At 43.6% G+C, this 24,431-nt stretch overlaps 2 protein-coding genes across 2 annotated transcripts; both read right to left on the bottom strand.

The window, feature by feature from the left end:
* On the bottom strand, positions 1-2,847 carry LOC147797458 (uncharacterized). Its single transcript, XM_087143522.1, has 3 exons — positions 1,510-2,847; positions 668-769; positions 1-195 (listed from the first exon to the last, which is right to left on the bottom strand). Exons 1-3 carry the CDS (start codon positions 2,845-2,847, stop codon positions 1-3), a joined length of 1,635 nt encoding a protein of 544 aa, XP_086999648.1.
* An 11,700-nt stretch (positions 2,848-14,547) lies between these two features.
* LOC110988567 (uncharacterized) lies at positions 14,548-17,201 on the bottom strand. The gene is made up of 3 exons (XM_022252223.2): positions 16,867-17,201; positions 15,901-16,160; positions 14,548-15,550 (listed from the first exon to the last, which is right to left on the bottom strand). Exons 1-3 carry the CDS (start codon positions 17,006-17,008, stop codon positions 15,005-15,007), a joined length of 948 nt encoding a protein of 315 aa, XP_022107915.2. The 5' UTR covers positions 17,009-17,201; the 3' UTR covers positions 14,548-15,004.
* Positions 17,202-24,431: the final 7,230 nt, after the last annotated feature.

The raw sequence follows: 24,431 nt of genomic DNA, 5'->3' as shown, positions 1-24,431 counted from the left end.
TCACTTTGAAGCCAGAGCGAAACTCTGTCCCAGGATGCTGCTCCCCATGGTGGCCTCAGCGATGGGATCTGCTCCCTTCTTTGGCAGCAGTTTCAGCTTGGAGATGAGCTCTCTTTCCAGGGTTGGGCAGTCCGCATGGAGCAATCTCTGGTACTTAGTGGTGTGTTTGCGACCTCCGATGTGGCCCATGTACACCTGAGTAGGTACATGAAGAAGATCAATAGTCTTCTGACTACTCCAATACTTTTCTTCTTGGGATCTAAATATAAATGTGTGCCTTGGACTACTTACCAGGCCGAGAAAGTTATCTCCATATCATGCATACATGTACATGTTCCAAGGGTCTCTTTTTGTGTCCACCATCTACCCATCTAATTTGTCATATTCCCCAGTTCTCCTGATGATTTTGAATCACATGGCAAATGACATGGTTCAAATATACTGCAAGGAGTTTCAACAATCTGTATGGGATCACACCAATCTGTGGTGTGTCTCACAGCACATGGCTGGAACGAAAGGCAATTAAAGCCAATTTGTTGTGTTTTTCAAGGGTGAAATCCTGCTGTGGATTGGCTCAAAGCAAGCTATGATACCATTTCTTGATGGTTTTTGCTTAATGCTTGAAACCAGAAGGGCAATCAGTGACAAGATCGAAAGTTTCACCAACCTTCCAGGAATGGCAGATGGAACCACAGACATAACAAAACCATTCCACCATCACTTTGTCCTGCACGTATTCCTCTATGGCTAGAGCTTCCAAAAGTCCCATCTGATAAACGTAAAGGAAATTGAGCCAGAGTTAACAGTATTAAAACAGCTTCCACTTGGGCTTCAAATGGAAATATGTCACCAAATCCCCCACAGAATGAGGTCTTCAATGCCAGTTTACCATTTTGTTAGTTTCCACTGGAACTGAACAAGTCAGAGCTATTCATTTTTTACCCTCAGTTTAGCATCATGACAGAAATGGTCATCTTGGGGGTGAAAAAATGTTGAGGGTTTAACTGGTTCTGGCGACTTGTGACTCGGTTTGTTAGGCTGGGTCACATATTTAAATAGTGTATGGTAATGCAAAAGGCAATGCAAATCTAATCTACCGTTAGGTATTCACAAAATAAGCCGAAGTGGATTTAATACATCCATACACGTATTTGCGGATGGCACCATTTTGCCTATACACTGGAGACAACAACTACATGGACATGTATTTATAAGTAAACTCTGAAGGGTTTAAGACTGTACATGTAAGCAATGATCCATGAGCCCCCACCCGCCCAATTTTCTTTTTTTTTTTGATTCGCCATTTTGGTTACTTTGTCACTGGATCAATATTCATCTAAAATGCAAAATGTGAATTTTGAGCATTTTTTCTCCTACTTCTAATTTACAGTTAAGGTAGTGCAAGACTTTGTACAGTGCTCTCAATTTGTAAAGATATACATAAAAAGTGTAAAAAGGAAAGAATTCTTCGCTTTTGGAAGACTTATTAAAATGAAACATAGAACACACCTGGTGTGGGATACTGCTGTCTTTGATTTCAAGAGTTGAAGGTGGATCCTGTGAGATGACAGAAACTTTCTTTGGCACGTCCTCCGTCAGTGGTACTTTGTCTCCTTTCCTTTTCTTGCTGTTCTGGCCAACAGCTGGCCCACTTGTTGCTGTGGCAGATGCTGACACTGTAGACGGACCATTGCCAGCTGATACACCTGTTGACCGCTTGATGTTGATCTCCTCGACTTCAGATGGCAAAGTGGATTGCTTGGCAGTTGATGTGCCCGTTGAACCGGATGGTGATGTGCCCGAAACTTGACTCGACTCTGACGTGTTAACACTGGCTGGAGGTAGTGATTTATTGATAGAAGGCTCAACCCTGCTCGTTGAAGTTTGCGCTGCGGAGGAAGATCCCTTATCACTGCTCTCAGACACCTTGGTAGACTTTGAGGCAGCCGGCGACTCAGACAACTCTGTTGCCTTGCTAATACTTTTTATTTGGACCTTTCCTGCCATCTTCTTCTCCCTACTTTCAGTCATCTCCTTTTCTTTCTCCCCTTCAGTTTTGGAGAGTCCGTCATCCTGCTGTTCCTTTCTTCCTTCTGCAGTGATAAGCGTGTCATTCTTTTCTTTCATCGTTTCAGGTGGTTTAGTGGGTGCGGATTTCTCGTCTGTCTTTTCTGCCGTATTGGTCTGGGAGTCACTTTTCACTGGACTTTTGTTACCTGGGGCTTTTGAAGTGCTGGCACCCTTTCCTGTTGTTGCCGTATCAGTATTCTTCCCTTTGTTTTTTTCTTCAGTCTTCTTCATGGGTGTGGTCTTCTCCTCTTTTTCTGTTTTCTTTGAAGGCGTGGCCATGTCTTCCCTCTTCTTATTATCCTGATCTTTACCCATCTTGGCTTTGATCTTATCCACCTTGGAATCCTTGGTTTTACTCTTGTCACCGTTCGGCTGGTCTTCACCTCTTGTGCTGGCCGGTGGCGTCTTCAAAGTCGACTGCTGCCACCTCCCGTCAATGAACACCTCACCCATTTTCTCATCCAGTCTCTTGCGTTTCCTCTCTGGACTGAGGCTGGCTCTTCGCTCAGCAGAGTCTGCTGAAGGAACGTGTAAGTTGCCAGAAGGGTACCTTCCTTGTCTCTTCTCGATCTCCTTGGAAGACTCCTTTGAGCTGGCCCCATCTTTCTTGGTCCTCTCCAGGCTACTGTTTCTTGATCTCTGAGGGGGACAGTGCAGGCTTGTGATCCTGCTGCTTTCTCTCCGGCTCTTGATGACGACTTTCCGACCTGGACCTCTTTGAATCTGATGGTCGCTTTCTCGGTGGACTTCTTGTTCCTGTCCGTCTGTCCCTGTCATCATCCCTTCTCTTATCCTTCTCTTTGTCCCTGTTAATGTGCCTATCTCTGTCTTTATCACGTCTGTCATCCAGTCTTGATTTGTCGTGTTCGTTTAGCCTGGGCTTATCTTTGTCCTTGTCACGGCTCCCTGCCTGTTTCAAGTAACAAGAACATACAAATACAAGGAATGAATTGACTGAGGTTTCAGTTCAATCAAATGAACAGAGCAGAAAATTGTAGACGGACATTTGCCATTTCTAAGCACTTTTTGTTTTGTATGACCAAAAGCAGTTGTGCTTGTACCAAAATTCAGAAAAAATGTAGAGGTTAATTGAAACGCCAAAGCAAAATCCTGTGGGCATTTTAACTCTGGCTTTTGTGTGTATGAAATACAAACTATGAGACTGTTCTCATATGCAAGGGGTCGAAAGTAATGGTGCTCTGCTGGCCCGGGGCCACCAAAAAATTCATCGGGCCCATCTGGACAGTGGTCATTTGAGGAACATTGCCACGTTTTCAAAACTTTCATCACATTTTACGGCTCGTGTTTGAACTCACCCGCACAGCGCTTTGCTGTCCACGGTATAATTTCACAGCCCACACGGCCATGATTGCCCACTACCTGTGTATGTGCTGGGCTCTTGTCCCACGAGGGAAAAGGCTTTTTCCTCAAAGCACAGTTGTGTGTACAGCTCAGAAATGAGCACACGTACATATACCCACCCACGCACACACATGTAAGACATCACTTTGCCTACATATGAACGATGCAGGTGTTGACACATTGCCTGGTATCATTTTCTCACAATATTAGTCTAACATTACCTCCCACAGAAACTAATGAAACCTACATGAATCGTCGTGCCTAATCGTCCTGCAGCATTCCCGGATGATGCGACAATACCTCTGATTGGTTAGGTCCCCCCCATAAAAGTTCTGCCTTAAAATAGGGTTGGTAGGTCAGAAATTTTTTGTGTTGATCGAATGAGGACGAAAGCTCCAAAAATGGCCACGAAAAGTGACAAAAACTTATCTTAATCACTGTAAAATAACCTACAGTTGACAATTCTTAATGATGGACAATTCACACAATTATGCACAAGTCTAGCAAAAGGTAGGCAATCAAGTCAGGAAACTGTAAATAATGGAAGTTTCTTTTGAAATGTTGCGAATGCGAGAAGGGAAACATAAATTATACAAGTGTTTTGACAAGAAATATGTTTTTGAGAGGTGTTTTTGTGAAAACACAGAAGACAACTGGATTTTGTTTACATTTTAAAATTGTGAATTTGTTTTTCTAATGTGCCAATACCAATTTTATGGTCCTGCCAAAATTTAGGCTCGGTCGGGAAACCAGAAAAAGAAGTACACGTATTTTGGGCAGCCTCAAGTACATTTACAACGGGGCTGGCCAATCAACTGTTTGGTAGGGAAGTTCGACTGACGCAAATGGGAATGTACGGTGACCCTGATCGATTTCATTTCATGTACTCAACCCGGGTCACCACATTTTCAGTGCAAAGCACTTCCCACTGACCCTGCTGGCCACCCAGAAACTGAAGTTAATTTCAACCCCTGCATATATACACTGTGTGATATTGTTGTACTTGTGCGTGTACTGGCATGTCTAATCAGTAGCTGATAATGGCACAATGACCTTGATTGTGATGACACTTGTTTGTCTGACTACCTTTAATTACTCTGCCCCCCCCCATCCTAAGAATACAGCTCTGATCAACCTCTTACCACTTTCTGGTTGATTGTTTTCTTATGTGTGACTGTGGGGCCATCTTTTCCAGCCCCATCATCAGTTATGTTGATCTCCTTGTAGAACTCCTCCATCTGGTCCTGAAGGATTTTGGCCTTCTGCTGCTTCAGCATCTCCACCCGCCGGTTGATGGAAGAGATGGTCTCATCCGTGTCCACCTCTGTCAGGAAGGGGATCTCGGTCGCCACGGCGGTAGAAAACAGACTGGGCGAGATTGTTGGCACTGGGGTAGTGACTTCTGGTGACTGCACTTCGCTGCGGTCCTTAGATGACGTCTTTAAATCAGACCCTGTTGCCCGTTTCGTGCTTTGAAGAAAGGCGTCTACACTGGCGTGCCATGGGCTTTTAGGTGCTCCATCTGTAGCTTTATCTACTCCTTTCAGAACGTTTTGAGACCGACTTGACTGTGGCGGTGTGGAAGTTTTCTTGCCATGAACTTTGTCAGCCTTCTTGGATTTTGATCGACCCACGGGAGTTTTTTCACCTTTCAGGTTTTCGTAATTTGGTGGTTCTGGAACAGGTTTTGGGTGGTTCCAATCTCCCTCTAATGTGCTTGGCCAAATGGTACTGTTGTTGTCCACTATGTCAGTTGTAGCCTCAAACCCAGAGCCCTTTGCCATTTTTTTCCTCTTTGGGCTATCTATGTATCCATCTGCTTTGAGCGACTGCAGCACTTCCATTGACTGAGTCATCTGAAGCTCAACGGGCAAAGGCTTTCTTGCTTTTTCCAAAAGTTGCAAACCCTGTTTCTGCGGCTGTGTAATACTACCGGTACTTGTTGCTAAAGATGACATTGACAAGGGCAAATTGCTGGCAGGCAAACTACCTACAGCTGGTCCATTCTTCTGCAGTGGGCCACGGAGTTCGAAGTACTTTGAGGTAAGGTTTGCAGCTGGCTGCCTTTGCAAATTGCTTGATTGGTCGCTTGGAATCTCCCGTTGATGTGCCATGGCTGGAATTTGCGGACCTGCATTACTTTCCAAGGCTGACAACATCCCGGGTAATTTGCCCAAAAGTTCCCCTGAACTGATATCGCTTTGTTTGTTGGACGTTAAACTCTGAGTTCTGTTGGACCACTTTTGCGGTTGCGCTTTACTAGACACATTAAGTGCGGCAGTTGACCCTGAAAACTGTTGTGGCACCCGCATTGGGACTTCATGCTGTTGAGGCCGAAGTAGGTACTGTTGTTGCTTCTGCTGCCTGTTATTCAGCTGTGCCTGCAGTTCTTGTTGCAGTTGATACAAATCCTGAGGCTGTTGGCTCTGAGGTGCTGCCTGTGGTGTTTCATTTCCTTGGGACAATTTGGGCTTTATTGTATTGAAAAATGCAGTAGCAATCAAATGTGCCTGGGCTTGTTGTGCCGGAGGTAATGTCTTCTGTGAAGTCATGCTTGGCTGAGTATTCCAATTGGGCAATGCATTCATGCTAGAGCTAACAACGTTATTTGAGCGAAAGGTGGCAGCAATACCACTAGCAACAGTTGCTGGAGCACCCATCATACGTGCAGCAAAAACCTGCTCCTGTAACAACTGTTCCTCAGATTTGTTCCCCGTCAAGACTGTATTTTGACCTGATAAACTACCCAACAAGCTCGGCAAAGCTCCCATTGCCGAGCCCGCCCCACTGGTCACATCACTCAATCCTTTACCCTGTTGCTGGCTTTGCTCGTTTAGGAGAACAGCAGCCGGTACAGCCGTGCTTGCGCTGGTTTGGGCCCGTCCGGGAATTGGGCCGATAGCACCAACGCGCCGCATTGGAAACTTCTTCCATCCTTGTTCAGCGCGCACGGCAGCTGTTGAGAACAGTTCTGCCGTTGGCTGTGTTGCGTTGTCTTTACTTGCCATATCTGAAATCATGCTGAAATTTATCTTAACAAAGAAGTCTTGATCTACGGTCACAACAGTGTATTTTTTTCACGAAAATGATGTGTGAAGTTTGGGGGCATTTCGTCCCACAAAAGACCTCACGAAAGCTTTCTGCACCACAAATACCTCAGTATTGTAACTATGCTACATAAACACATAAAACACATACAGTGCAGACGAGCAATTAGAGAGCCAGACTAAACATAGGAGAGACATGTGATTTTCTTGAACGTTGGTGGCGGGCTAGATAATTTATGTCTGTGGGTGTGAAGTCGTGAACTCACAGTGGCACTGAGCCTGGAATTTATTCACAGTTACTTGAAAACCAGGATTCCTCAAAACAAGACCATAAAAAAATTCCAGAAATGCACCCAGAAATGGACTGCCAAGCCATCTAGGATCAACCTTCTGGGGGTAGGCCTGGCACATTTCTTCGGGGCCGCGTCATCCCTCAGGCCCATCCCTCCCTAATCCATAAAGACAAACAACCGTGAGGCGCCACTTCTTTAGTGCTACAAGTCGCTCCTCGTCTTATCCCTCTCAAACGTCAGATTTTCAAAACTCTCGCCTTTATGTTAGTTGCGTTATTTTTATCGGCAAACCCTCCCAGCACCGTTAAGCCTTAAGTAACCTACCAAAATTGAAAATCAATTGAAAGCTGAATGACCATAGAACACTTTGGTGTTTTTTTTTTGGAGGGGGGGGGGTTGAGAGGCCCGAGGGATTTCGGATGCCTGTAACGGGGCTACAAACGCGGTCGATTTTACCTTGTCTTCAATGGGGCTTCAATTAGTTCAGTGCAAGCACAGAAAGCAGTGAAAAATCAAAGCGAAATAGCGCCGCCTGTTGCCTCTCGGAGGAGGTTTGTCTTCGGTTTTTTTTCACCGGTAAAACTGTTCGCCCAGCTCTGATTGTCTATCCAAATAGGCCCGCAATTTGGGGCTTTTTGTGAAAGAAATAACCCTAACTGGAAACTACCAGTCCCAAATTGGGGATTTACAGAAATGTTTCTGTGATCCCTCCAGGTTATGGCATGGTTTATTGTAAAAAAATCCCGTGGGAACACAAAAAAAATTAAGCAGCTCGCACGCAGAAATACAACTCTTGAAACCTGAAAAGTATCACGTAGGCCATTTTTTTCCAGGGGTGGGAGTGAATCTGGAACACCAACAGTTCTGCTAAATAGGAATAGCATGTTATGTTGTGTGGTGGATCTGATGCGTGGTTTACTAGTAGTTCTCCAGATACCTTGCCCTGTCAAGCGAGCCTCTTTACAGCAACTTCCTTGCGTGCTTGAAAAGTGAGAACTGTTCCTGTCATTTCTTTAACATATTTTTAATATGATGACTTGAGTTGTCGTATTTTCAGTTGTGTCAAAAGTTAATGTGGATATATAGCCCAAACTACCCCTTCCTCTAACCCAATTACCAACACTCACACTATTTTACCCCTAACGCCAAGAATACCCCTAACCCTACTGTCCCTAACCCTAACCACAAAGGTATATATCCCTAACCCTTACCCTATCCCTACCCCTACCCCTAACCCTATCTGTAACCCTATCCCTAATGACATCCCTAACCCTAACCCTGCCCTTAATCCTATCTGTAACCCTAACCGTAACCCTATCTGTAACCCTTACCCTATCCCTAACCCCTACCCCTAACACTATCTGTAACTCTAACCCTAATCCCATCAGTAACCCTAACCCTATTCTACCCCTAACCCTATTTGTAACCCTAACCCTACCCCTAACCCGATTTGTAACCCTGACCCTATCCCTAACCCTACCCCTAACCCATCTGTTATCCTATCCCTAATCCCATCCCTAACCCTTACCTTAACCCTAACCCTACCCCTAACCTTATCTCTAACCCTAACCCTACCCCTAACCCAATTTGTAACCCTTACCCTATCCCTAACCCTACCCCTAACCCTATCTATAACCCTAACCCTACCCCTAACCCTATCTGTAACCCTAACCCTACCCCTAACCCGTATCTGTAACCCTAACCCTTACCCTATCCCTAACCCTACCCCTAACCCTATCTGTAACCCTAACACTACCCCTAACCCTATCTGTAACCCTATCCCTAATCCCATCCCTAACCCTAACCCTACCCCTATCTGTAACCCTTATCCTATCCCTAACCCTACCCCTAACCGTATCTGTAACCCTAACCCTAATCCCATCCCTAACCCTAACCCTATCCTACCCCTAACCCTATCTGTAACCCTAACACTACCCCTAACCCTATCTGTAACCCTATCCCTAATCCCATCCCTAACCCTAACCCTAACCCTACCCCTATCTGTAACCCTTATCCTATCCCTAACCCTACCCCAAACCTATCTGTAACCCTAACACTACCCCTAACCCTATTTGCAACCCTAACCCTATCTGTAACCTTAACCCTAATCCCATCCCTAACCCTAACCCTATCCTACCCCTCACCCTATCTGTAACCCTACCCCTAACCCGATCTGTAGCCCTTACCCTATCCTCACCCTACCCCTAACCCTATCTGTAACCCTAACCCTAATCCCATCAAACCCTAACCACAACCCCATCGCTAACACTTACCCCATTCCTAACCTTAACCCTATCCTTAACCCTAACCAAATCTGTAGCCCTAATCCCATCCCTTACCCTATCCCTTACCCTACCCCTATTTGTAACCCTAACCCTATCTGTGGCCCTTACGCTATCCCTAACCCTACACCTAACCCTATCTGTAACCCTAACCCTAATCCCATCCCTAACCACAACCCCATCCCTTACCCTATCCCTAACCCTATCCGTAACCCTATCCCTAATCCCATCCCTTACCCTAACCCTACCCTTAACCCATCTGTAACCCTTACCCTATCCCTAACCCTACCCCTAACCCTATCTGTAACCCTAAGCCTTTCCTTAACCCTAAGCCTATTAACTCTAACACCAACCCTATTATCCTAACCCTAGCCCCAACCCTAACTGGGAAAGCATAGCTGCTGTCCTTGAATAAGGGAATGCTCGTTACCGTAAAAAAAAAGCAGGCATTAAATAGAGCATCCTTTGAAAATAGTAAAAAAAAAGTTGAAAGTGAGGTTAATTGAAACAGAATGGTGCATTATGAGGGTTAACGTGAAAACAATTTAATTGTAGCTGTCATTGATATAAAATGTTGGAAATTTAGATTGTCAAAATCTAATATGTTCTTTGACAACCCGTCATGCATCTTTATCCAAGTGACATTTTATTTATAAATCACAAGATCACGTCATCATTTATGCCATTTCACATAAGTTAGTCAGTGTACAAGCCAGCGTTAAGTAAAGGTTTTGATTCTCAAGGCCGGCGGTTGAATAAAAAGGTACATTTTAGACAAATTGTACACGAGTTAACGAAAAAGGAAGATATACGCCAACTTTGTGCTGTGTGTGTGCAATCACAACTGTTTTGCAGGAGTTCATCGTAACTCCAAAGACGGTGCTTCGTCATACCGTTTTCGTGCACAGCACCTAGGCAAACACGGAATGGTCAATACTTGTATCTGATTTTTGTTAACTTTTGAGAAATGGCAGGTAAACTTTGGTGGTATTCTATCTGAGTTGGAAAAGAGACATATTCTTGAGCAACTAACTTGGGTGACTTTTTCCCGTGTCCCTTTTTGTAACTCGAATACTGATGTGAAATTTAGGGCCAGTGAGGCACTAGATATAAATGACAACATCAAGTTTCGGCCGGGCCAAAATTAAATGTAACGTGGGTTAAATGGCGGTAAAAACAAAACTGAATGGAGTGCGCCGTGATAGTACAGAGTCTGTATACAGCTTTTGCTGCGCGATTAGGGTCAAACCAAAATCTCTACTGATTCGACATCCAGTGGATTCTCTGTAATTTTCTGTTGTTGAAAATCAAACAACTATAGGGGTTGTTTGTTTGTTTGTTTGTTTTGCTTTTGTTTGATCAGTTTTGTGCTTGTATTGCGGGGGGCAGATCTGCCTAGCGTGATCTGTTATAGTGACGCAAGAAGTTTAATCAAATACAAGCGGGACAAGCATGTCTTTTGAGGATATCAAGTGATTTTGCAGTTGAAAGCAAGCGAAATTGTACTAAATGTTTTTCCATGAACGAAATAAGGAGGCGAGTGTTGCCAGACTGTGTCGCCCCTTGATCCATTTCTCTTACACCGTCAATAATAAACATTCACTATACAGATACTCCGCTGGGTTTTTTTTCCATTGAGATCACTAGGCAGAAATGGACCCGAACACAGTTGAAATCGGTTTTATTGTCGAACAGTTAAGAAATTAAGATTATAAATAAAAAATATCCATGTATTCAATCCAGAAATTGCCCTGGGAGTTTTGCGCTCACGAAATAAAAAAAAAATAGGTGAGGGAAAAATCTAAAAGTTGTGGTGTTGACCAAGCATTCAGGCGCACGGACTCCTGAAATTCGCTAGGAATCGCAGTTACCGGCTTCCATATAGGACTCTTCTGGGATCTCGGGGTTCCCGGCCCACCACACTTCCTCCCTGCCCATCCATTTAACCCCCAAAAAGGGTTCGAGCGACCATGCAAGGGAGGAAACGAGACAAGCCCCTAAAGCCCTGGCCGCCGAGTCGGCCATACGTCACGAGCCTGTGCTAAAGCACTCACCTGGACTTCGCGGACAGTCCCAGCAGAAGAGCTTACCCGGTTGGCTAAGGCACTGTTGGTATTTGGCGGGGGGAATTAGAGTCTCTTATAGCTACTGACTGACAGCAAGCTTTGGGAAAATAGAAGTCATCAGTGGGATTCGAACCCACCGTCTGATGGTCTGATGAGCAGTAGCTTAAATAGCAGTCGATCATTTAGGGGGGGGGGGGTTAGTGCCTTCGCATGTAACGGCACGGTTTAACTTTAACCACTGCTGTTTCATTTTTTTCACTGTGGTGGGGGGGGGGCTCAGCCCCCATTCGAACCACGTCGATCTGTAGTCAATGTTGAGACCCGCTACTTCTTCAACATCGTCTCATATCTCGGCAAGGGAGAAACGGGTCCGGCAATCAACCTAGAAGCAAAAGTTTAAAAAAATGGCAATCCTGCTCAGTAGCCTACAAGAGGAACCGCAGATTCCGACCCCGGCTCACTCGCTCGGTGGAGGGGCCGGTTGTGTGACGTTACCATCTGAAAGATTACGGCTAAATGCCTCCAAGTCTGAATCTCTACCGGTGTCCTGCGTCAGCACCCAACACCCACCTGCATTCACGAGTCTCGAGCTGGCGAGGTACTTACCCGGGAATATGAAATCCAATCGGCGGGGAGTACAGAAATCTGACCCAATATTAACGTCAAGATCAGAGAAGAGAAATCATCAGTACATGTATTCCTCTTCAGTGGGGATGTTACTATTATTTGTTTGTTTGTTGAGTTGTTGGAGTGTTTTGTTTCTTTGTTGTTTGTTTTGCTTGTTTGTTTTTTCATTCCTAAGCCGAAAAGGAGCGTCATTTTGCTTCTGCGACAACGTCACGACAGGGCCTTCGACCCAACAACCAAGAAGCCAGAAATCATCAATTATTTTTTTCTACAAGCAACAAAATCTGTCGACCTGATACGTCTTGTATGGCATGTACGCACAACAAAACGGGTGCCTGTCACTGTGTCCTACAACATGCTAAACTTGGCAGCACTTAATACATACGTCTCTTTTGCTACATCAACCCTAGTTGGAAGGAGAGACACTCCCGCATCTTCTGAACTGTGGCTTTTGCATTTACTTGTTTTACGTTTGAATATTTTTACAACCGGATTTTGCACTTAGCCTAAGCCACATTCACTTTAAACGTTCATATAGTTTGGATTTGTGGATTTTGGCTTTCCTCATTTTGTTTTCCACTTTTGCAGCGTTTTGAAATTTAGATTTTACCCTTACAAAATGTCTTTTCACTTTAGCATGTCTTTGAATTTGGAGGCTTTTGGGGTTTTACTTGTCATTTTTATCTCTCTTGAAATATGGTTTCCACGGCAATTGTGTTTTTTATTCGATGATTATTGTTTGTTTTCTTTTCTGAGAATACAAATGATGCACTCAGAAACAGTTTCTACCTGTGTATTTATTGTGCATGCCACAAAGCTCTCCCAATAGAGTGATATCTCTATGGCTCTCCCCTAGTTTCAAGAACATGTTCTGCTACCCCCTCCCTTTTTATATCCTCTGTTGAGGTGCAAATTGACTAGGCCAAATCGACATTTACAGATAAATTACTAATATTCTTTTATTACATTGAAACTGATGATATAGGTACCTGTCTTCTTGTGCAAAACTGTCACATGCTCCCCCCCCACACACACATACAGAGGTCGATGTCCCAACCCCCACCCTACCCCACAGTTTTGCAATTCAATAGGCTGCTTATGTTTAGACTGAATATATACCGGTTTACATCAAATTCAATGCCTGTTGAACAATTAGAAAATGCCATTTTGAGCGGCAAGTCGCTGCGTGCGAATGAAGTTGGGGGAAGGGGTCCTCTTCTGAGGGTTAAAATGTGTACTTTGTTGGTTTGTTCGGCAACTGTTATTTGAAGGGGTATCTGTCGCGAAACGTTCACAGTCCCGCCCCCACAGAATTTGTATCACCTCGCCTTGAAAATGTTGCTCATAAAGTTTGATTATTTGCTGTTGTATGCTAATGATCTGGCCAAGACGTTTTGGATGTCATTACCTCAGATTACCTCCAGTCTGCGATTGGAGCGTGTGACTCCCTGTTATTAAAATTTAGTTATGGGTAAGTGGGACAAGGAGCGCATCTTAGGATACCGTTTTGAGATCAATGGTTTGTTTCATGAACGACAATGTTTGTTCTGATTGTTCATATTCTCATATTATATGCTGATCATACTTGGGTCATTAATTTAGTTTATTGGATGTGAAAAAATGTGATGACCTAAATAATATTTATGTCCAATTTGTCTGAATGCATGGGGTAACTGGGACAGCAAAATGGTGTAAGTGGGACACAGACAAAATGATGTAATTAAAACAAACAATTCAATGTACATGTATTTCCATTATGAACATGTACATCTCGCAGAAGAGGCCTCAGTAGGCCTACAAGCTGCATAGTCCACATTCCTTGCACACACAGTCCCTTTGTTCAGTTGTACGACCAAGAATAGTACGGTGCAAGAGTCAACTTGAGAAACCCGGTGAAAATATCAAAGAAAAGTCAGGGGCGAAGAATGAAATTCTCGTACCGTCATTCGTACACATATGCAGCAATTATGAGACGGAGAGAACCCCCCCCCCCTGCTTTGTGTTGGTCATTGTCTCGCAGGAATCTGGGGAATTCCTTTCAGACATCTTGGGGGGGGGATGTGTTAAGTAACAATAGTCTGGAATGTGTATAGGGATTGGACATGTTAGGGGGTACCCCTCGGTCTCATTTCTTGCTGGGTATAGTCATTGGGCCTGCAACATGTAATAACAGCGCCCTCATCGGCAATGCCCAGTCACCTACAACGCCACCTAGCCTGCCAGGTCGTTCGGAGACGGAGGGCACACAAGATCGTAATCACGGATGACTCGTAGGCGCTAAAAACGACAAAAAATGGCCCTCGGCCATCCCGAAAAGCAAGGACAATTAATATTAAAGGCGGGAGCACTTTTCATCACACAAACCTCCAAAGGGATGTCAAACGTTTCCCATACAGAGGGGAGGATGTTATACTTGTGCAACAAACGTGCTTACAAATAGTCTATCTCTAGGACCTTGCAATATTAATCGCGTTATACAACCGTCCATCTCCAACAGCAAATCTATATTCTCATTTCTCCTGAATTTTCACAACCTTTTGGTGTTTTCAGATTCAATCGTCGTACATATTCTGGAAAAATCTCCACTGCTTGTGTAATCCGAATAATTATTCCTGAATCTTTTCCTTGTGTGGTAAGTAATTGAAAAATCTTGAACTTGGCAGATTGATGCGACTTCTCCAAGAACTTCAATGAATCAGAAACCCAAGAAACGAGCAACCTATACAGCAAAGAAAGATGCCAAGTATATTACTAACATACGACAAAAACACGTCGACTGACAAAGTGAGTGAGAAAGATGTGTTGATTCACTTTTCTCGCAATTTAGTCAAAACGCAGAAACAAAAAATTACGAAACATGTGGAAAATAATCTGTCAAAGCTTATTCACTAAAAGCAGTCTTCCACGTTTTATTTCATTTCTACACGACGCTTAACTGATGTTGACATTACAAAACAAAAAGGAAATTAGGTGTATAATTACATGTATACAAGAAGTCAGTATAAAACTTAATAAAACCCCATTGAAACAAGCCACGTTATGCAGGTTGTAATTTGGGGGAGCTTGAGGGTTAAGTTTTTTCTTTTTTAGACTTTTTGGACATGTAAATGAAGTATATGAACATTTTTCCAAAACTGTAAATCTTCCAGGCTCATTCGTTTAATGCTATGAAACTATGTACAGTTCAAAGTTGGTGCTTTCATTTACACACTTAATATTTTTTACAGATCATGCTGCGCCTCGCAGCCTTCACATATTTAAAGTACATCGGAAAACGAAGTCACGGCAGCAGATGAGTCAAGTCCAGCGGTGACCTCATGGATCGATGTCATCGGCAAAGAGGCAGACGGAGGCAGGGTGTAGTCGAAGTAGAAAGGTCTGGCCGCGGGATAGATGTACCCATAAGGGTAACTGGATGGTGCTGCCTGGAAGGCACTCAACGCTGTCCACGGGTAGTAGCCACGGGAAGCCCCGTTGAGGTATTGGGCACCAGACTGGATGAGATGTCCGCCGGAGTGAGTCGAGGGAACGTAGCAAGACTGAGCGCAGGCGCCTAGGTACCGAGATGGCGACACGTGCGAGGAGTGACCCACAGCCTTGGAAGTGGCTGGCGGGGACACCGAGCCGGAGGAGCTCTGAACACTCGAAGAGGTTGACGGCCTGCTGCTAGAATTCTTGGCGGTTTTGACTGGTCTGATCGGGGTGACGGAGGCTTTTGTTGAGGCCGATTCCGGGGACGAAGCACTGCCTTGGGAATCGCGTTCTTTTCGGCGAAGTCTAGCTCTTCGGTTCTGAAACCAAACCTGATAAAGACAAAATAGGATTATGAATAACACGTACCAATCAACAAAGAAAAGAAAACAAACAAATTTAGAAGTTGACTTTTTATAGGTGAAAGCTTGGCAGCATTCATCTTCTCTTTCTAACAACGCTTTTTTTAAACGGCAAACTGCATTTCTTAGCGTTTGACATAAATAATTGCCACTTCTCTTTTAAGTCATACCTTCACAATCAAACAAGGGCTTGTCAAAAAATGAAGTGACTGAGCTTGCAAAACACGCACAGAAGTAAGAATTTGAAAGTCATGTGAAAATACCATAAACGTCCCTTGTTGTGGAATATTTTTCCTTGTAATTCTAATCACGAAACTTACTTGAACCCGCGCCTCAGAGAGATCCACAGAATCAGCAAGTCTCTCCCTCTCATCGATGCCCGGGTACTGTGTCTCTTCGAAGAGCGCTTCAAGTCCACTAAGCTGCTCCGGAGTGTAATTGGTGCGGGCGCGGCGGCGACCACTGCCAGCGGGCCGCTTAGCCGAGCGAGTTGCAGACTGAGAATGGACGGTTGCAGCCTCTGCCGTGACTCGGTGAACCTGGTTGGTGATGGTAGTTGGGGTGATCGAAGGTGCACGAGCTAGAGTGGAGGGAACAAACATTTCAAATAGTTTTTGGATGATAATGATTAAATGTTGGAGTAAAAAGTAGTTGAAAACAATTCCATGGCAAAATACTATTCATCATCATTTCTAGCATGTGTCCGTATGTTTACCAGCTATAGCAATTAAGTGTTTAGAAAAGTTTTTGCTTTGCAGTTATATGGAAAGGCAAGCATGGAAAAACGTAAATCAAAATGGTAGTTTAAGTATACAGACACTTTTGTTTTCGTTTGTAGGTTTTCATGCATACTCTTCTACGCCCTGTACCGGTACTTTCTGTCATTCTGCAATTAAGTTCTTATTTAACGGTGTTATTTGTCGAAAAGAAATAACATAGATCACCGTACTCAGTCCACAGTGTAGAAATCGTTGTGTCTATAAATGTTTGCAAAAGATAAGTTGCTTAATCCAAATAAAATATGCCATGTTTTTGGACACTTTAAGATAATGCCAAATTAACATCCAAACAGCAAGATACAATGTGTGTTTGTATAACCTTCTCTTCCTACCTCCACGATTTGACCTAGCAATAGGAACAGGATTAAATCGCCCCAGCAATAAAGGCACGATAATTTCTGTCAAGTTGGTTGCACACTTCAAAAAGAAGTATTTTCGTGACTACCTTAACCTTTATAGCGCGAGAAGTTGTAAGGACTGTTCGATAATAAAACTGATTCTGCTTACTTGATTTGTCAAGGCCGAAAACTCTCTCGCTGGAATGGATTAGAGGAGCTATGGGCTCACCGGTCGTCTCTCCATGATGCTGCTGGGCTTTACTAACAACGTCCGGGCGGCCAGCCCCCTCAAGAAACACAGCGGAAGACATGGCTCACGGGCAAGCGAAGAAGAGGTGACTGGGACAAGACGAATTCTGGTTCTGAAGATGTTCTGCGAAAGTATCACTCACTCTGACGTAGTAGGAGAATCGAATGAAGCAAGATCCAGCATGCCCGCTCGGTCTTATATACGTGCGGCTATTATGGCCGGCAGGCTTTGACACAGGTTGCAGCCCGCGGATATTGAACCTGCCGCGCTGCGGCCAGAGTGGTTGGACGATTGAATCGGTGTCGGCAAGATGAAGCGGGTGTCCGAGTGACGCACCGCCAATCGACTGCCTGATTGGTCAAGTTAAAGACACTTCGGACATGTCAAAGGAATCAAAAGTGCCGCGGGTTGGCCCACAACAGGCTATTGGGACTTTGTGTCTGTAGGCAGATGGCAGGGGGTGTGGGGGTATATACCTTCCCACGCAATTAAGAAGTTTGGTCCGGTGAAGTAGGGAATGTAAAACTGCACGGTAGTCTGACACACTAAAAACGTGTTTAGCAACTGAACCCAATCTTGCTAACACTTTGTAAACATGCTTAGAAGCTCTTCCAAGTCCTAAACGTTCAATGGCAAACCACTATTCATCATTACTCTAAACCTGTGAAGTGAATCATTATGTTTCCAAACTAGCAATTAACTGTTTAGAAAAGTGCTTATTCTTTGAACACAGTTTTTGCTTTGCAGTATACGGAAACGCAAGAGAAAAATGCGAAGCAAATGATTAGATAACGCTTAAAAATCACTCTTGTGTTAATCGCAGTTCTTCCATGTCTTTTACTTTCTGTTAACCTGCAATTCACTTCTTATATCATGTAGTTATTGAACTTCTTTTTGGAAATTTGAAGACTTAATTTTTATTTGTTGAAATTCTGTTCGTGTTGTTATCGTTTTGTTGAAATTCTTGTTGGTGTAACCCTCCCTGGCAATAACAGTGGCACTACAGAAACCGAACGGTTATTAAGCGTTTGTTTCAGAACCCCGTAATTGGGACAAGAAACAAAAGTTCGATAAAATCTTGATAAAAAAGATACATAAAATCTCTTCTCTCACTTGTCTCAATCTCTCATGTCTGTCCAGCATGCGTCCAGGCGTGCTTTCTGGGGCCGATCCAGGGCAGTGGTGACGCTAGGATTTTACTAGGGGGGGGTGGGGGGGTACAAAGGGGGCACCAGCATCTTATGGGGGGGGGGAACAACTTTCAGTGGTGTGGTTTTGGGGGGCAAGTTTTTTGTTAGCCATGTTTAATATCCACTCATCCGTGTTTTTTTTTGGGGGGGAACCCCAAATTTGTGGGGGTGGGCACGTGCCCCCAGGCCCCCCGTGGTTACGCCACTGATAAGGGCGGGGGCATGGGGGTATGCCCCCCCCCCCCCGTTTTTACCAAAAATAAATCTAAATAAAAAGAAAGGAAAAAGAGGGAGGGAGAAGGTGTCACTCTACCTGACATTGTACCACAGAAGTGCCTAGAATCCAAAATGGCTCTGGACACCACGCCGTACAGGCATTTCACCATTACTGCTTTTGTTCACGCCCCCTACCTTTTGGAAAATGTGGAATCACGCCCCACCCTTTTTGAAAATCCTTTATCTGCCCCTGGCCTTATCTGTCGTGTCTGGCTGTCTCTGTCGAATTTGATATTGTATGAGTCATGATAAGCGCAAACAGCCTTAGTGCCATAAATAATTGTAGAGTGTAGGGTACTCATCTCCATTGTAACCTCCTAACCCAACATGACAGGAATCACATGGGTCAGTAATACTACCATACCGCCCTGCGTGTTTTCAAATAGCTTCCGTAAAAGTTTAGGACTTGCCTTTTTTATTTACTCTGTTCAGCTATACAGAACAGCCTATGGCATCAGTGCAAATGCTATCTTATTGAGATTTGTGGCGCTTGAAACAGCACTTTGCTATGAGATTTTAGCATCAATTATAGGCAAACAGTAAAATTTGAGATCGCTAAGTTTCATGTTGAATGTGACTAACACAAGATCTAGTGGCAATGTCGGTTTTCCCCAGGGGACTACTCTCTATTGTTTTCTTTTTTGTCGATTCATTTTGTTTTATTATCAGGTTTAATAGTTAGTAGAAGATATTCAGGGGAGATGGAAAAGCCTTCAAAAGTTGAACGTGACTCATCATTTTTGATTTTCGAGGGAGTCCAAACATTTGGGGTGGGATATCATGATTTTAAGGGATGCAGGTGTTGAGTACATTGGAACAAGGGAGGGTTTGGTTTGGAAACGACTGTTCAGTTGTTTCATATGTAACGATATGCACTTCTCTTCTAAAGAAGATTGGGGTGGGGCATGGGCCTTGACAGGAGGTGGATAGACAGTTAACCATGGAACTTCCGGGTCAAATTCTAAGGTATTTTCAAGCGAGGGGGGTGATTCGTACCCTTTCCTTTTTTCATTTCTTTAAAAAAAAAATTCTTTTTATCTTTCCCTTTTTCGGGGAAAAGTGCCCACTTGTCCCATTTCGACGCCAGTACGAAGAGGGACAATGCCCCCTCCCCGCCTCCTTTGCCAGATACCCAACTTCGCATTGCCCTGTCGCCTGCCGATGGCATTGCTTGGAAATATTATCCGTATAATTTGTATCCGTATAATTGCCTTGTTCAATACGGCTAGTCACTATGACATGAGGCTACTCTATCGTCACTTTTTAACCTTTGAAATACTACATCAAGAAAAGAAAAATGGAAGTTGCTAAAAGAGGGTTTGTTCAAAACAGACATATTTGTCCTTTGATTTATGCAACCCTGAAAATGTTTTAGGTTTTCAACAGGAAATCTTCCAAAAATAGCAATGTTTGCTCTGGAAAGTGCATCTTCACCCTTAAACAGTGTCGATACAAGGCCCTTAAAACCGGTGATAACTTTTCTTGTTCCCGTTTTAAAAGAACTCACCATTTTGCCGCTAGACCCCAGACCAACACGTGCCACCGTAATGATCGTTCACACCTTGAAACCACTAAGCCGACTTTCTCTGTGGACACGGCATCTACGAAAAAGGATTTAAAACTCTTCTCGGAGGATAAACTTTCTGGATGAGGTGTGAACAGTTATCACTTCTTCTGAAATATCGAGACTTGAGTTTAGAAAGGAGTGCGGGTAGGGGATGAAGATATCTTGGACGCGAGTGCAACTGTCATAGATAATATTTCCACAAACCCGAAGACTGTGGAAATTATGAAACGTGGGGAGGGGTATCCGAGAACTTAGGCTCCCCTGTAACGCCCTTGCACATGCGTGGTCACTAATGTGGAAGCCATGACCACTCCGACTTTACTCGTTTCATTTTATCATCACTTGAGATCACCATGATTTGACTAACTACGAACCGGCATGTGTGAAAGTTATGAACTCTGCCATTACTGGATAAATTTCGTCTTCTCCCTGCAGCTATATTTGTGGAAGGCCCTTTAATTGGAAATCGTTGGCGAAGGTCATGCGATGTACAATGTTGCTGTCCTTAACTTTGTCATGAAAAAAAAACCAGCACAGTCGCATTGAAACCGAAAGTGTTGTCAAATTCAAACACGATGAGAGTTATCTTGAGAGGTTTTGCTTGCCTTTTCTTTATGCGGGACCATGCTACTGGATCAACTAGGGGCAATACTCCGATTCAGAGAAAGTAACACCTTACCACCTGTGAGGACAACATACAGTAAATCGTCAAGAAGTTTTACACTTGATATAAGTATATAGCGTATGAACGGGGATATGGTTTTTGAGCGCTGTGAGGCTTGCCACAGTTTTAGAGTAAGCCTCGCTCAGAAACTGAAGAGGAGAAAGAAGTCGAAAAAATGTTTTTCAGAAAAGAGGGTCCTTGGCTGAATGTGCCTAAGTTACTTTTATACAGTTAAATTTCCCATTCACTTATTTTTCCGCCCGTTTAAGCACAGTTTTGGCATTTTCTACCCAAGCTGTCAAAATATATAGGGTTACACTGGAACAAGAATCCTAGTGCAAAACCACGTATACTTTCCATCCGATAACGAGCACCGTGTTATGGGACAATTGCTTAATTTCTGAACAAGTCGGCACCATGACTTCGAAGTTTTGTAATAGAAAAACACACCTCTTGCAATTACTTCTGTCACCAATTCGTCAGAAACAAACAGCTGGGTATTAATGTTGAAATGTCTGAAAGTCCCCCAAGAGCATGACATACCCGCATTGTTACAAAGGCCATAACGAACATCCCATTTTAAAACCATTCCCGGCTGACAGGAATGAAGTTTCACTTCACCAATTTGTCTGAGGTTTATAGCATAATAAAAGTTTATAAGAATTCACAGAGAGTAAGGATAAGGGAGCAACATGCGATATTTTTTGGCAATGTGACTAAGTTCGTTGACTCTTACGTCCGTCCAATTTTACTGATGCTGGGAACAGCATCGTTTTGTCCATACAAACGGTACAAAAGAAACGAAAGCACCGAAACCGGGTGTAACAAATAAAAAGGATACTCAGGGTGGCGGGTAAGCAATGGATCACCCTTCGGGGGGGGGTTGCCACTTAGAACTTTCTAAGTCCCGCCATTAAAGTGAATATCAATCGACAGACGCCTCCGTCTTCGCTGAAGGCAGGCACGCGCAAGCTCATTGTCCAGCCAGCTCATCAACAGCCATACTCTGATGCAGCTACTATAGTATTATTCTGGCTACAAAGTTTATCTGGCCGTGATCCGGCCAAATCCTTTGAAGTTTTACCGAAGGCGGGGTGGAAGTGACTTGATATTGCCGTATTTGCCGCACATAGTCCACTCTGGAAAACTGTAAACATGTATGTGAATTAGGGTAGGGCTACTTCGATGACCTGCAATGATATAGGCCCATAGCTTGTTTACGTGTTCTGTTTGTGATGTTATTATTAATTGTTTGGGATCGAAAGAAAGCAATTAACATTTCAATTTGGACTGCACAGTAGACGTTGTATTATGGAAACTGTCTCGCCTTATAACTGCAGTATACTAAAAATGAATGAGTTGTTTCTACAGCGACATGGACAGAGATTACTTCTTGTACTGAACTTGAAAAGTTTGTATAGTTACATGAATGAAGTTGCGACATGAGAACCTTCTTCAGGGCAAGCAGATTAAGTTCTGCAGGGCAAGCAGTTTCTAAACTGAATCTGCTTGCCCCGAAGAAGGTACTCGGTTACCGAAAGCTCGGCAATTACATGTTTCAGAGCACTGATTTTATTTTATAATATATTCTTGCCAATATTCTGATCACGATGCTACGCAGTCCTTCCATGTTTCTATGAAGTTGCGGCAGTTGTTAACTTGAAAACAAACTCTTTACGAGCTCCTCTCCGGCAATATTTCTAAAAAATGTCTGCTCATACAGTTGGAGAAAATGGGCTTCGACTGGATTTAAAGAAATGTGTAACTTTCTGCAGTTTAATTCACTGACCAGTCCAATAGTCAGGTGTGTTTTGTAATTTCGTTTAACGTTTTGGGGGATTGATTTGAACATAATTTTTTGAGTATAGGTATGGTACATGAATTAAAATAAAAATGTTTCCATATGCCCTCGAAGTATGTGTGGCAGCAACTTTGGATAAAATGGTCATCAAAACAATTTTTCCCCTATATTTTTTGACCTCTCAACAACATAGGATCTCGATTTCAGTGACTACACTTTGTCAGTTCATGGTCATTGCCAACTTGGATCTATACGTTAGCGATAGTAACATGGAGGCCGTGGGTTTTTCTTAACATTGTGGCTTCTAAAATGACCCAGAAAGTTGATTTCAGTGGCTCGACCTATATTTCCAGTGGCAAAGTATTAAATGAGACATTCTTATTTTAAATATATACCCGTCGACATGCGGACGTCTTTGTTTATAGCGGCCATCCTGGAAATTTCCACAGTACAAAGGCCGTCACCACATAGAAAGGGTTCCCTATTGTCCGTGGCTTCCAGATGACCCACCTATTACGTCCGACCCTAAGATTGCCTCCAGAAATTTACCTTACATTATCACCTTATAATTCTTGCACCTATTAGTTTGAACAATGCAAGCGTGCATCATGCCAGTGTCTCCTGCGAAGAGCTGCTTTTATTCTAGATAGTGTCCACGAAGATACATTCTCTGCAAGTTCCTTACTTGCAACATAAACCAAAGACCGTTTGTTACATTGGGCACCCCTGCTCCGATCCACCATGTAACGTCACATGTTATTTAGCAGAACTATCGAAGTCCTGATTCAACCTTCGGCTGTCCTTTTGTGCAACTAAAGACAACGGCAGAAAACGCCCTTTCACCCCCCCGGAGAAAAAAATGGTGTGTCATTAACATGATTTTATGAAAGAGTTCATGCGTGTATAGATGGGTGTCCAGACGTGGTCCGGGAACTTGCCCATATTAATGCGTGCATTAAAAAATGCTGTAAGGAGAGGCTGTTAGTCTAGGTGAGCGACGTATAGCCGACTCGGCGGCCGGGGCTTTTAGGGGCTTGTCTCGTTTCCTCCCTTGCATCCTTTCTCATGCACGTGTAATGTTTTTAATGACGAATCTTTTATTTTATTCTAAAAATTATAATTATAGATGAAACTCTTTTTCCCCCAAGTTAGTGCCATGTAGTAACTTGAGCAATTTCAGCTCCACGGCACGTTCAAGTCTGATGGAGGGGGACTTGAACAACCACTGGTTTGCCTGCAAAACTTTTGGCCAATTCAAATATTTTTGTAATGTGGTATTACTATTACAAGACAGGTGAGTGATGGGCTGCTTGCCCAATTTTTGAAACTCGAAGGTCTTATTGGTCCAGCATAGAGTCTGAGTTTCTAAACACGAGTATTGTACTGCGTCCCCCACCCGGTCAAGGGCAAACCCTGTGTGCGAATTTCGAACCTATATTTGGCCAAACCTAACCCTAATCAACAGAAATCAACCCTGGTTTGCAGCCACAAGCGATTAGTTCCAGCAGTTGAAAAAGTTAGAAATTCACAGACGTTAGCTTAATGGCCAAATTACACAGTTATGCAGGCTATCAGCCCTACTCAAGGTCATAGGCCCATAACCTGGATGAGAGACAACCGTTTCCAATTATTCACGTCAAACCGATCGTGGAACCTCTTTTCCCTCTGTTTTACACGTTTTCGGGGAAATTGTAAAAACTTGGGTTTACTTAATAATGCAGGCCAGTAAATAGGCCGAAAACCGTTTGCGCGGGCCAATCATAATTTGTATGCACTCAAATTCTTTACGAAATACAAAATTTTGTGGCCCATCAACTTGAAGATTTGTAGAAAAAAAAATAGGTGGGCAAAGAGAATACCAACTTGCATCTGAGTGAGATAAGGAAGAACTTAGTGGCTGGAATGGTCTATTTTTCGAGAAGTGTAGGCATCGATATTTCAAAATAGCGAGGGGCTTCAACACTCCATTTTAGGGGTGACCTTCCG

Source organism: Acanthaster planci, linkage group LG11, assembly GCF_054643075.1.
Source record: "Acanthaster planci isolate LZ-2023a linkage group LG11, COTS_SCS, whole genome shotgun sequence".
Lineage (NCBI taxonomy): Eukaryota > Metazoa > Echinodermata > Asteroidea > Valvatida > Acanthasteridae > Acanthaster > Acanthaster planci.
The sequence above is the reverse complement of the archived record's forward strand: the minus strand, read 5'-3'. Positions and strand labels throughout refer to the sequence as shown.

Bases quoted from the DNA above. Each gene is read 5' to 3' on its own strand.
- LOC147797458 (XM_087143522.1), bottom strand. From the start codon at position 2,847: ATGACAGGGACAGACGGACAGGAACAAGAAGTCCACCGAGAAAGCGAC. The intron at 770-1,509 runs GTGTGTTCTATG...TACGTTTATCAG, and splicing joins ACAGCAGTATCCCACACCAG to ATGGGACTTTTGGAAGCTCT. The intron at 196-667 runs GTTGGTGAAACT...GTACCTACTCAG, and splicing joins CCATCTGCCATTCCTGGAAG to GTGTACATGGGCCACATCGG.
- LOC110988567 (XM_022252223.2), bottom strand. From the start codon at position 17,008: ATGTCTTCCGCTGTGTTTCTTGAGGGGGCTGGCCGCCCGGACGTTGTT. The intron at 16,161-16,866 runs GTAAGCAGAATC...CCTCCACTCTAG, and splicing joins TTTCGGCCTTGACAAATCAA to CTCGTGCACCTTCGATCACC. The intron at 15,551-15,900 runs GTAAGTTTCGTG...TGTCTTTATCAG, and splicing joins TCTCTGAGGCGCGGGTTCAA to GTTTGGTTTCAGAACCGAAG.